Source organism: Patagioenas fasciata, chromosome 8, assembly GCF_037038585.1.
Source record: "Patagioenas fasciata isolate bPatFas1 chromosome 8, bPatFas1.hap1, whole genome shotgun sequence".
Classification (NCBI taxonomy): Eukaryota; Metazoa; Chordata; class Aves; order Columbiformes; family Columbidae; genus Patagioenas; species Patagioenas fasciata.
The window spans coordinates 8,176,555-8,189,288 of NC_092527.1; the positions used below are offsets into that span (position 1 = coordinate 8,176,555).

Consider the following 12,734-nt stretch of genomic DNA (forward strand, 5'->3'; position numbering starts at 1 on the left):
TGATTCTAGCTGGCAAGACACCTCTTGGTAGTCAAAAAGGGCAGGTGCAACAAGTCACCTGCTGAAATGGTTTCTTGTGACTTATGAGGCCCTTTGCACAGTGTCTGGGTTTCTCTGGCAGGATAAGTGGTCTCTTGTTATCTCTGTTCTTGCCAGCTGGCAGTCAAAATGCAAACTTGCCTGGCTCTGTTTGGAAAATTAGTCCTCTGCCCTGTGGTTCTCTACACGGGTCTGACCCCAGCGCTATGGTGCTGCTCATTCAACCTCTGCATTTCCTTGTGCAACTTGTTTGGTCAGTGGGCATGATTTCTACAAAACGTTCTTGTTTCTGGAAGCACGCCGTCCCTGCCATCAGTTAACACTGGCCTCCAGCCAGGAGGCTCTGACCTCAAGATCCCTGTTAATTTAGAGTTCACCCCAAGGAGCCTCTTGGAGTCATTGCTTTGGAGGAGTTTTCCCAAAACTCTTTCTCTGTGCATAGTCAGTAAAGCTCCCAGGAGGAAGGTCTCCTCACTGTGTCCATGAGGATTCCCAGGTGTCCCAGGAGACGGGGGATGTCCTGCTCCCTGTCTGTGCTGGTTTGCGTTGATGTGACACGACTGGAAACCATGTCTTTTAAAGAAAAAGGGTTGCAACCCCAAGGAGGGACACTCAGCTTTCCTTAGTTCAGCTATTATTTCCATGGAACTTGTAGGAATGCTGTGTTTTCTGTGATGCAAAACCTTCTCCCATGTTGGGCTATAACTTGCCAGGGGGGCTCCTGAGTTGCTGGGGAGAGGATGGTCATGGTCATCGCTGGGAGCACCTGCTGTGAAAATACTCGTGCAGCCACTGGTGAGTGGGTCAGTGAATTAACTGGCCATCCACCTACATGCAAATCCATTGCTCAAAGAAGTGTGGTCTTCTGAGTGTCCTGCATCCCCTCCAGTGGTCTGAGCCTCCATCTTGGAGCTTGCCCAGGTACGGGTGGAAACCAGGGCAAAGGTCTCATCATCACTGATCATCTTGTTTTTCTGCCTTTTACTGGGCTGTGATACCCACACAGAGAGAACCAGGTGGCGTTTCTCTCCACACCAATGCCTGTCATAGTTTCCTTCGACCCATGAGTGTTTAATTAGTTAAAAAATGAACTCTCTTCTTTTTGGAGGGGAGTGAGGAGGTCAAAAGAAGGCAGGAAGGAACAAAAGAAATATTCCTTACTCTTTCTGGGCTGTTTCTTATTTCAAAAATTAATTAGAAAAGGATATTCTATGGATTTAGGCTTTAAACTTCGTGTCAGAAATGTTAATCAAGACCGTATTAGCTAGATATTTCCTTCAATAGTGAGCAAGGGGGGTGCACAGTGTGTTTGGGGTGTTTTGGAGACAGATGCGATGGAGGTGTTTGGTAGCATGGCTGTGCAGACAGAATGGGTTTGTCTTCCCAGGTGGGCAGCAGCTAAAATTGAGGTTTGGATCTCATCCTGCCAGTGCTTCTGGGGCAGTTCCAGGATTGCGTTTGTAGCGTCTTTTCCAGTTTTAAAAGCCCGGAGGCGATGTTGGGGCTTTTGGCCACCAACACCTCTGTAGATTTCATTGCTGGGAAATCTGCTAACTTCAGATTTATGTTTTCCTATGCTTTTTCTGTCTCTCCTGCCTCCTCCTACCCCTACACTTGTGTCTCATGAGTAGCTGTTAGTCACATGAGGGCAGCTCCAAGGGGCAAGGCTGCATCTGATGTTTAAGTTTTTTCCAGTCTCCTAGGCAAATCTGTGTGGGTATTGATGAATATCTCTGTCTGATTTCCGATTGGAAACAAAGGCAATATTCCTGCCATGGTCGATTTGGAGATGGTTTTGCCTGCTTTGTACAATCTTCCTCCTGAACCATGCCCTCATCTTCAGGAAACCTCAGGCTTTGTAAGGTGCTACACCCCGTGCTTTCCTGGGCTGATGGGACATCTTGTGTGCTCCTGTCTTCAGTTTACAACTCTGCTGTAAAGTACCAAGTCAATCTTGTGTGATTTCCCCATTTATAACCCACAATGCTCAGTGATTGTGCTTCTCTGGGTGTTTATTCCCCCCACTCTCCGTTGTGCTTTTATTCTCTAAGTTTACCAGGTGCGGATTTCCCACTCTGGGAAGTCTAAATACTTCAATTTCCCAATTCCCTGCCGCTCCTCTTGTTCTCTGATCCTTCTCAGACAAAGGTGAGAGTGAACCACCAGTTAATTTCTTTTGAAAAACTGGTTTCAAGCAAACTGCCTTGGATGGTGGGCTCACCTGTAGACCTCAGCGTTGTGATGGGGCTGCTCTGCTTGGATCAGGATCAGGCCCCGACTGGACCCCTTCCTCTCCTTCCCCTCCTGTCGTGAGGATGAAGACAGAGGGACAGATATCAATAAAAGTGAAAATGAGCTTTTTTGACAGAGCAGTTTCTGCAAGGGAACTTTTTTTTTTATGGTGCAAACAATGGATGGAGCAGAATTTGCATAAATCTCATTAGAAAAAAGTGCAAGTTTCATAAATCTTGTGATAAATTAATGTGATATCATTCCAAACGTGATGTATTAATTTTAGGGTGAAATGAATGGGTCTGTGATCATTGTTGGTAATTACGAGGCTCCTAGGCAGTGTGGAGAGGAAATTATTTTTAAGAGGGTTTTTTAAGTGTAGGAACCTGTTTCATGCCAGGAATATCTTAAGAGACCCGTATTCTTTCTTTTGCAAGTGTTTCTTGTTTGGCTTTCCTGGGGGTTTTTGTTTGGTTGGTTGGGTTGGTTTGTTTGTTTTTATGCCGTTGTGTTTACTTCCCCCTTTCCTGCTGATGCCACCACATATTCTTTTCCAAACAAAACGAAACTAACATCCTTTCAATTTTGGCAAACGATCCATGTTCTCGCTTGCCCAGGGGCTGTGAGTTTGCAGCGAACCTGAGGGCAGGGATTGCTGGATCCCTGCCTGGATAGAGATGAGCACTTTTTTAATCCCCCTTTTCCGAGCGGATCTGGAGGTGCTGCAGTGATACTGAGGCGTGTTGGTGATTTTCCTGGTTGGAAAGTTTTGGTTAATAAACCTCCAAGCCAGGGAGGTACCATCCGCCGGGAACACGTGGCACCGGCATGAAGCCATGCATCTTAAACTGGTTTTGGAGAGCTTGCTTGATATCCGCGGTGTTGTAAGACCTGTTTGAAGGTCGATGGAGGGAAATTGTTCTGTCTTAACTGTGTTGATATAGGTGTTGCTGCTTCTCTGCCCACGTGGGTGCCAGCAGGAGAACCTCAGGTATTCTGTTTGGTGATAACATCAAGAAAGTTTTATGTACCGTGGTTTTTTTGTGTTTGTTTCTCCCCTCTCGTTTCTCTGGTAAAGTTAACTGAAGTGCTTAGTAAATAGCAAAGTAAATCGAAGAAGCCCTCTGTTATGAATGCCCTTAGTATGAACACTTGTCCCTTCCTTACCTGCCACCTTTTAAACAGGTTTAACCCCCTTTTTAACCATCTGTGTGAAAGCTGGGGAAACAGAGACGGAAATACCTCTTTCTGAGCTTTACCGCTGGCTGTCAAGTCTGCTCATGGGTTCTGTCTCAACCCCGACTCCCCACTCAAACAAACTAAATGCAGCAGAGGAATGACAGGCTCTGGCTCCTGCTCTGGCCCTGAGCAGCTGAGGAACCAGGAAAAACCCTCTCACTTTGCCTTTCGCTGCCCGGCATGATAAACTCCCTCAGAAATGGTTTTGACTGCACAGATTTGTTTTCACTCTTCTCTGCCACCTCTGTGTTTGGCTCCTTTTCCTCCTGTGTGTGATAGGTGATGGCAATAGTGTATGTTCTTCTTGGACCAGCTTGTCCCTCCATAATTAGTAAAGACCTTCTGTTTTTTGTTTTTTTTTTTTTTTCTGATGGCAAGCACTGTTATTTTCTCATTTATATATGTATTGTGAGAGCCTTTTTTAAAAAGGTGCTAGTGTCTCCCTGCCATTTTTCACTGGCTCTGCAGCACAGTAACCGGAGCAGAGCAGCCTTGGTGCTGGGGTAAGCCGATGCTTCCCATTAGCACCTGGAAAGAGAAGTGTGTAACACTGAGCTCAACTTGAATTGTAGCAGCGGAAACTTTCTTTGCTAAGACACTCTGGAAAGTTTTGGCTCAGGTGGTTGAGCCCTTTCTGAAAAGGAGGCCAAGGAATATCCATTGAGGTTGTGTTCATAAACAAGCTGGCAGCTACGTGCTTGGGGATGGATGAGTGGGTTGCCCTTGTACCTGTGGTGTGCTTTTAGGTGATAATCTGAATGGTCTTGGCCAGAATTTAGTCTCAGCATGCTTGCACAGTGTGAGTTTTGCTAATATAGCTCACCCTTGGTGTGCTCCAGCTGAGGAGCAAGGTCTGGAGCACATCATGGTTGGGTCTGGGAGCCTGAGTCTTCTGCATCACCTATGGCTATCTGTGGGAAACTGCTCCAGGACGCTGGGCCGGACTGTGAGGAAGGTGGGAATGAGGATGGAGATACCCTGGTGTCTGTAAGAGACTTTCTGAGCCTGCTTTGGTTGCTCTCCTCACACCCTGCACCGTGTCCATGTTTGCGCCAGGTGGGGTCACCTGTGCACGCTCTGTCCCCAGCTTGGGGCTCATCCTCCCTGGGAAAGCCATGAAGCCTCATCCCAAACACGTGAGCAGCTCTCACTCACTGTAACATCCTGCTTGAAACTGGAATTTACTTCATTTTCCTTGCTAGGGAATCACTGTCCTTTCCCTCACATTGCTCAGAGACGGCACATTGTAGGGTTGCTCAGCAGCATAGGAATATTGGCATTTCATCTTAAAATATTTTGGAAAACATAATGGAAGGGCTTTTTCTGAAAGATGAGAGAGAAAATGAATTACAGGCAAAGAAAAGGGAGCAGGTGAAAAATGAGAAGAACAGGGTTTGAATTTCAAGATCAGATCCATCAAATCCTGACACCGAGCACACCAGAGGCCAGCCTGATGTGATGAACTGGGCTAATGGGAGATGCCTGTGCTGGGATAACCGGAGCAGGAAGGCAGGGCTGCTGGCTAGCAGCTCATGTCAGGGCATGGGGCATGATTGTCCCCCGTCCCTTCCGAGGAGGGAGGGAAGGGGAACCAAGGACATCTGGTGGCAGCTACTTTGGAGCAGAAGCGTAGCAGTGGCCTTCGCATCAGGGGACTCCTTGCTGCAGGGTGTGGGTGCTAAAGTGATTTTTATGTAAATAAATTTGTGCAGGTTCGAGAAGTCGAATAACAAGTGAGGGCTCTCTGTGCCAGCCTGTGGCCTTGGTGGAGGACCACAGGCATGGCTCTCAGCACAAGGGCTGTCCCCCTGCTGCTTCCCTCCCCCACGTGCCCTGTGCCTCTGCTCCGTTTGCTGCTGCTGCTTAGGAATATCTGGCTTTTCAGTGCACAAAGCCCCTCGCCTGTGAGCTGAGTGCCCGTGGCACCGGTAGGCTCTGGGTTGCTCTTGGTAGTGGTGGCAGAAGATGGGGAGCCAAGGAAGTGCATGGCGACGGTGCCCACGGATAGGATCCAAATCCCGGCACTGGTGAGAAACAACGAGCCAAGGAGAAACAGGCACGGGCTTTTAGGAGCTGGGATTAAAACGCTTTTGATATTGAAGTGTAGCTGATGCCTGAAGTCTTGAGCCCAAAAGCCAGAGCAGTGAGCAGAGAGATTCCTATTAACTCCAGCTGGGTATGGATCAGACCTTTAAAGAGTGCATCTTATTAAGCAACTAATTAGAAACCTGCCCCTTCTGTTGGATCCTAGTGTCCTCCATCTGCCTAAAACCCTTCCCTGAGCAGACGCTGGCAGCATCTTTATCCTCCTCTTGCCCTGGTCCTAAGGCTCCTCAGCACTTCCAAAACCCTCCAGCAGCTCTGGGATCCACCCACAGGGTTCATTTTTCTCCTTTCTCACCCCACTCTTGCAATCAAGAGGAGCTGGGAAGGCACAGCCCCTTCACCTGCTTTTCCCTTTGGTTGCATGGAAGGGCAAGAAAAATACATGGGTTTACAGCTGAAAGCAAGATGCCAAGACAGGAGTTTGTGTATGGGGGGGAAAGTACAGCCCATAAACCAGCCAAACCCAAAATACCACAGCAGGAACAAAGCAAGATGTGACAAAAGAACAAGAAACTCCTGAGGTCAATCAAAGTTCAAGACTTGGAGAAAGAAGAAAATCTGTGTATGTGTGAGAAAGAGAGAGAAGTAGCCATGATTGAGAGAAAGGAGGCAAAAGGAGACAAGATAAATTGTGATTATCTGGTGGAATCAAGACACTTAACTACCCTGTCTGATTCCTAAGGGGAAACAAACGCAGCCTATAGCTTTGTGCTGCAGAAGGGTAATCTGTCCCTGTTTCCCTTGCTGGAGCCAGGTCGACACTTGGTTTTGTGGCAGCTCACAAAGAGCTTTCATGAAAGGGAGTGTGTGTGGGGGGAAGAGAATTAAATATATCGGTGCTAAAGGGATTGGTGGAAATGCGCAGAAGCTTTGGTCATATTGGTGGAAGCAGTGAAGGAGCCCGGCATGCTCGTCTGCATCCCACACATCTGGTTTGTACCGCATGCTGAAACTCAGCATTCCCCCGGGGTAAAGCGTGCAAAAATCAGAACAGTAAATGGCAAAGCAACTGTAAAAATCTCATTTTTTATTGCAGGGATCTGCTTCTTGTTATCTTATATTTAATTTGTTATTTTGATCTGTATTTTATGGATTTTTTTTTTCCTATAATGGATTGGCAGGTGCTTCTAAGCTAGGGTGGTGATTGCTGGCTGATGAACAGGTGAAACAGCTCTTAATTTTTGGTGCCTTGCTTGTGAAGGTTTACTTGCCAGTGTGTTTTCCTGTGAAACAACATGCAGCTCACACTCTAATGTTCTGAGCTATCCACATCCTAAAAAAGTTTCTTGTTTCTAACACATAAAAAGAAGGAAGAGTTGAGGAGGTTATAAGCGCTGACTATTCTCTTTCCTTGCTTTGCCTACTGAATCTGACCTTTATTTTGATATGCCAGGTTATCCAGGTTATCCCGAATTTAGGAGTGAAATTCCTTGACAGCAGGAGGTAGATCTAATGTGGAGAGACAGAGAAGAAGTAAATGTACGTCTGCTGGCTGATTTCTTTGTGCAAGTGAGTTTGCAGCATAAAAACCATGAATGTGACTATGATTAGAACCAGGTGGGACATGCTTTTCCTATTCAGCAGGATTTTTAAGATGGTCTCAGTCACAACTCACAGTGGAAGGGAAACAAAGAGCTTTTGGGGTATGAAGTATCTGCAGGTCCACAGGGAAGTGTGGATACCCTTTTGATCTAGGGGTTTTGTATGAGATGTAAAGGGAGAAAGTCTGTTTCTCCCATTAAATTTGGCAGAATAGAGATGTGTGACCCTGGACTTACGTTAGTCATTGGCTTTCTCTGCCATGGGGTTGGTCTCAGTCTTGCCCTGTGTTCTGGGGCAAAGAAACCTTTGTGAAAGAATAAACCCAAGCCAGTGGCTTGTTTCGTATCAAGGCTCTTGTGTTTCAGAACTTGTAGGATCCCTCTGTATCTCCAGTGTTGGCTTCACTGAAGAGCTGGGAATGTTGTGGATGAACCGGCTGATTGTACTGGTTTGGATAAGAACTCTTTTTTCCACATCTTTGTCCAAAAATGTCTGATTTTGACCCGTCGCTCATTTGCACCAGTGCGGGTGGAAGGTGTATTTTTTTCCCAGTGGTTGATTGTAGTTGCTCTTTTTAAAACAACTGTTATTCCTTCTCTAAATATAAATTCAGCTGGGTTTGGGCATTGAGCTTTGCTGTGGTTTCTTGCTCTGGAAGAGTCATCCTTAAGCATTACATTTTGTCCTCCTCGTGGATGTGCTCGAGATGCCTGAGTCATCTTGCAGTTCAGGCTTGTAAAGTCCTTGTTAAATGCGAAGTGGTTTTGCTAGCTTTCAAATACTTGTGGCTCCCTCTTGCACCCAGTCCTGAAGGCGATGCAGCCAGCCGGGCAGCGTGCAGAATGGCAGCTCTGGTAGAACTGCCCGTATTCCCCAAATATCACTCATCTGAGCACCCAGGGCATGGGAAGAGCTCCTTGTGTGGTTGGACCTTTGGTCCTGTCAGAATGAATTTGCCATGCTGTCAGCGGTGTTCATACCGACACCGGTTTTACATAGCACTAGGATGTCCCCCCTCACCAGCGGCTGGTGGCCCTGACACCTGCCAGGCAGCCGGGTCATTGCTCCATTGCACTTCACTGGTATCATACAGTGCTAAATTTTTAATCACAAAGTCATGCAGTGCTAAGTCAAATGCCTTACAGAAGTCTATTATTTCTTCACAGTTACCTTTATCTGCCAAAACTGTAATCTCATAAAAGAATAAAATCAGGTTTGTTTGACAAGGCCTATTTTCCATAAAATTGTGTCGACTGGCATTAATTATGTTCCTACCATTTAATTCTTTATTAATGGAACCTCATATCAGTTTTTCCCATTATTTCTACGGTGATTGATGTCAGACCAACCCGTTGGTAATTGGCCGGGTTGCTCAGCTCGCCAAGCCGTGCTGCCGCATTCGTCCTCTGCTCTGCGGGAGCTTCCCTCCTCTTCTCAGATGGGTGAAATTCTGGCATCCCTCCTCCCTGGGCCAGATGTTTGGGGTTGCAGGGTGCTCCCATACTGCCAAAGACAGCTCACACAGACACTAACCCCCCTCATCCTCAGGCCTAGGTGGCCAAGAGAGTCTCCCATTCTTTTCTCCATCCAGCAACTTTTCTCCTCCTATTTTCTCCCTGTCCTGCTGAGGAGGCGACTGAGAGCACCTGGGTGGGCAACAGGCAGCTGGCCATGGTTGTCCCGCCATAGCAGACATTGAGTGCGCTCGGAGGCGTCACGGAGAGTCTCAGAATGATTCAAGGAGGTGAAAGGAGGCTCCAAGGGTGGTGGCCATCCCTTGCTTTTTGGAGCAGTAGGAGTCATCCTGCCCTAGGAGCAGTGTGGAGACAGCAAGCAGGATGCATGGCAGCAGCTTCGGAGGGTCCAGGTTGCCTCTTGAGTGCTGTTAAGAAGGGGCATTTACACCATATGCCCCTGAGGGATGGCTGTGCAAGGTCTCTATTGACTGGACTATTTGAGATGCTGCAGAAGATAGTTTCAAACATGATTTGGCAGAAGGTAGTGCTGGGTTTACCCCAATATCTCTCGTGCTTTCTGGGTGTGTGGGGTCTACGTATGCCAGAAAGACCAGTGCCTGTTCCAGCTGCTGTGTTTAAAACCAGTCTCAGTCCTGTGTCTGGCCCCCAGCCCCACTGAATCCCTGAGCCTCAAGGCATCTGTGGACATCACATTCTTGCTCTTGGCCTTGAGATATTTGCTTTTAACCTGGAAATGCTGCGGTGCCCCTCGGCTGGGGAGAGCATGAGGGAGGCTGGTAGGCACCTCTCCAGAAGAGATATGGGCTCCACCGCTGTCTCTAGTGCCTGAGGTGGCTGTGGTTCTGCTGAAATAATGTGGCTTTCTCTTCTGATAAGGGTGAGGGAGGAGAGGAACTGTGGTTCAATCTATCTGTGCTGGAGAGAACAGTAAGGCCATGCACAGCTTGACTCCCCTTGCTACTTGAGGTATGGTAGCACCATGGGAAAATAGCTTGGGGATGACTTACAGAAGGAAAGCAGACAACCTTCAGGATTTCTTCCTCTGTTCCGTTTTGCTCATGAGTTCTTTCCTTTCTGTCTTCCCCAGGCTCCTCGGTGACCCAGCTGCTGGCTCGGGACCTGGACAACGACCCCCTGGTGTTTGGTGTGGTTGGGGAGGAGGCCAGCCGGTTCTTCGCCGTGGAGAGCATGACCGGCGTTGTCTGGCTCCGGCAGCCCTTGGACAGAGAGGTAACACCGCCTTCTGCTGGGAGCATCTTCTGCTGAGGGAGGAGGAAAAAGTCCCCGCTGGGATAAATGGTGACTCTTCACCTTTTGTGGCAGCTGGGGTGTCGGGAATCCAGGTGTCAGATGTGTCCTGGTCACCCTGTCGCTGTGGGGATAGAGGGAAAACAAGCAGGGTGCTCTGGTTCCATCTGGCTTGTTGCTTTTCACGGATCTCAGAATAATATCCGCAAGCTCAGAAGTGAAGAAAACAATAGATGGAAATGATCCACCGAAGAGGGGGATGCTTATACATTCAGGGAAATCTACAGTCTCTCTCTTCAAACCTATGTTCCCATGAAATCCTTTGCTACTTAAACCAGTATGTGAAGAGACCTGAGGTATCCCTGTTTATTCAATCTCATGATGAATTTTCATCATCTTCTGGGTTCAGGTTGCTGGAAGCTAAATGGGGCAAGATTTTTGCCTCGGCACTGTTTCACGCTCCTGTTTTCAACGGTAGCTTTGGTGTGCAAAGACAGCGTGCCTCATCCAGGCACCTCTTCTACAAAAGCCCTGGCCCTTGCCACACTCCTGGAGTGAGGAAAAAGGGATAGATAGCACAGGAGCTTGGTAAGACTGAGAAAATACTGTATGACTTGTGCAAGGTGCTTATATCCCCCTGTGGTCCTTTTGCCAAAACTTAGTCCTTTTGCCAGTGGCAGCGTTATGAAGATTAAACCCATTAATGCACCTCAGGGTGCTGTTGGTCCTGGTTGGAACCAACCCGATGTGAGGATGCAGAGAAGCGGCGTGATGGATGCTGCTTAGGCTGGGTGAAGGCAAAACCCAGTTTCACAGCATTAAGAGCGAATCTAGGCTCTGGAAAAATAAAGTGGTTTTCTTTTCCCCTCCACCTCCCCGTACAAACAGCTGCTGGCATGAGTCATAAATCTTCTCTTATTCAAGTGCCTACTGCTTCCCAATACTTATGATAACAACGTTAAGCCAAGGAGATCAATATATTTGGGTGACTTTTGGTGGAAGGTAGGAAGGGAAGGGGCTGAGCAGGGCTTGACGTGTGGCTGGGATGAACTGGGAGAAGAACCTGCACCCATCTCCTGATCCCAGGGGCTCCAAGTCAGTGAGATGTGGAAGAGGGTGAAGACCAGACATATGCATAGCTTGGTATGGGTAAGAAAAAGCTATAAATGGCAACTTATGGTGGAGGGGAGGGATGGAGGTGAACAGCACACCAGGAGCAGAGAGCACCAGCTTGGATGCGTGGGATCAGAAAGTCAGGGGAGAGAAAGCCGTACAGGAAAAGTGGTGGGGAAAGAAAAGCAAGGAATCAGTTCTTGTACAATGGAGGAGAAAAAGAGAGACTTGGAAAGGGAGAGAGGGAGTCATAGTAGGGGAAACGATGCAAGAAAGGGGAAAATAGAGAGGAAGGAGTGAATGTATAGAGGTAAAACAGTTTTTAAAAGATTATTCACTCCCACAAAGATTAGAAGGAAAACAGGTTAAAAAGAATTAAAAATAATAATAATAAAAAAACCAAACTCTGAGTCTGAAAAATGTGCTAAAATGAAGGGTGGAGACAGAAATTGGCATTCTCTAACTTTCTGACTTTCTCTGATTATTTTATCAAGTTTTTCAAATTAAATGCTCAACAGGTTGTTTGTTTTCTCCTGTTTTTCCTTTCTTCCCTACTGCTTTGTCCCTGGTGCTGGCACTGATGGGTAGGGGGAATAGGGGGAAAAGACATCGACGAAGCAAGGTGGGATGTCCCCAGGAGCCAGAGGCCCCTCTTGCCTCTTCCCCTTCTGTTCCCCAAACCCTTCTCCAGGGGTTGCTACGCTGGTGCAAGCTGAGCTCCTGGTCTGGGTACCAGCAGCTGTTGCCTGTCCCCGAGCTGATCTTTTTAGGAATAAATCAACCGAATTTGCAGTACAGAGCCATTTCAAGTTTGCTTCCCAGCCTTTCCTGCACAATGCTTTGGGAGCATGGAGCTTTTGTGCTCAAGCAGCTCAGGCAGGGCAGGGGCACTGGTGGTGGGAAGGGATGCTGGAGGAGGAACCAGAACACCAAACAATGCCCAGGTACCAGATTGCTGTGGTGGTCCCACTCCTGCTCTCCATTCCTCCGTGATTCCTTGGTAAATATGAGATAAATGATCATGGGTAGAAAAGAAAGATCAACAAGAGAAGGTCTGCCTCCACTAGCAATATCTCCCTGTCACAGCCATTTTTAACTACAGATCCTGGGCTTATCCCAGTTTTCCCAGCTCTGTCATATCCCAAGAACTTCTGCATGGCAGGTAGTTGGGAAAGCAGCAGCAAGGTTTAGATATCCTCAGTGAGACGGTGCTGTATTGTCAAAGCTAATTATGCTGCTTTTTGTTTGGTGTTGGGGATCAGGTGGACATGCAAAGAGGGCTGGGGCTTGCGGGCATGATGAAGGAGGTTAAAGAACGGACTCCTCTCACCTACTTTAGCCTAGCTGTCTGTTTAAAGTACTTGGCTGTTAATCAGGGATTTGTGTCCTTAGTCCCCGCATCCTCCTGACCCAAGGCAGAGGGGTTCTCCACAGCTATGAAACACACTGGAACCCTGCTGGCATTAATATTTCTCAGTGTTTTATACTCAGTGTAGGTGACTGCACTCGAGCAGCCCTTCTCTCCTTGAAGGTCCTGAAAGCATTTTGCATGTAATAATATTGGCTAAAAGTCCCAAGCCTGCCATCTGCAGATAAACACTACAGTATCTTTAATTATATGTTTTTCTTCTCCTTTCCCTTTCAGACTAAGTCAGAATTCACGGTTGAATTTTCCGTCAGTGACAGCCAAGGGGTAAGTGTGACTTCTCATTTCATGGTCTGCGGCACGGGCGCAGA

The 12,734-nt window shown here is 47.5% G+C and overlaps 1 protein-coding gene across 1 annotated transcript in view; it reads left to right on the forward strand.

Moving 5' to 3' along the window:
- The window catches only part of CDH23 (cadherin related 23), a 202,087-nt gene that overhangs the window by 36,028 nt on the left and 153,325 nt on the right, over positions 1 to 12,734 (forward strand). The window contains exons 4-5 of the mRNA XM_065843253.2: positions 9,724 to 9,866; positions 12,643 to 12,690. Of these exons, the coding sequence (XP_065699325.1) occupies positions 9,724 to 9,866; positions 12,643 to 12,690 (191 nt within the window). The remainder of the gene's footprint in view (positions 1 to 9,723; positions 9,867 to 12,642; positions 12,691 to 12,734) is intronic.